General features: G+C 74.1%; 1 protein-coding gene across 1 annotated transcript in view; it reads right to left on the minus strand.

Annotated features, from left to right (window-relative positions):
- The window catches only part of LOC115067356 (transmembrane protein 271), a 2371-nt gene extending 1907 nt beyond the window's left edge, over positions 1-464 (minus strand). The window contains exon 1 of the mRNA XM_029555097.1: positions 3-464. Coding sequence (XP_029410957.1) covers positions 3-448 — 446 coding nt within the window. The 5' untranslated portion in view covers positions 449-464. The remainder of the gene's footprint in view (positions 1-2) is intronic.
- Between the last annotated feature and the right edge of the window lie 19 nt (positions 465-483).

Below are 483 nucleotides of genomic sequence, written 5' to 3' on the forward strand. Positions count from 1 at the left end.
GGGACACTGTGTCACCGTCGATCACTGCGCCTGCAAAAGCGCTGAGGACCCCAAGCATGAAGACCAGGACGCCCAGGAGCAGCAGATTCTGGCTATTCACGGGCCCCAGGGGCCCGGCCGCCGCCCCCGCCTCTCCAGGAGCTGGTTCCGGAGCGCTCGCGGAAGCCGCGGGGACCCCGAGTCCGGGGCCAGGTCCCGACCCTGTCCCAGCGAGGGGCGCCTCCCGGGGTCCGCAGCACAGCAGGGCGGCGCCGAGCAGTGAGAGGCCGGCAGCCAACAGCAGCCCGGAGTAGAAGGCGCCGGCTGCCGCCCCTAACCGGAACGGCTCCCCGCGCAGCTCCGAGCCCAGCGAGAAGCACTTGAGGCCGACGGCGGCGGCGCTGAGCGCGCAGGCGAGCAGCAGGCAGGAGGAGAGCGCGGCGCAGGCCCCGCGGACGCTCCACTTCATCCTCCGCGCCCGAGCCGGCCAGCACCCGGCGCGCC

This window comes from Nannospalax galili, unplaced genomic scaffold (genome assembly GCF_000622305.1).
Source record: "Nannospalax galili isolate Female #2095 unplaced genomic scaffold, S.galili_v1.0 scaffold1630, whole genome shotgun sequence".
Classification (NCBI taxonomy): Eukaryota; Metazoa; Chordata; class Mammalia; order Rodentia; family Spalacidae; genus Nannospalax; species Nannospalax galili.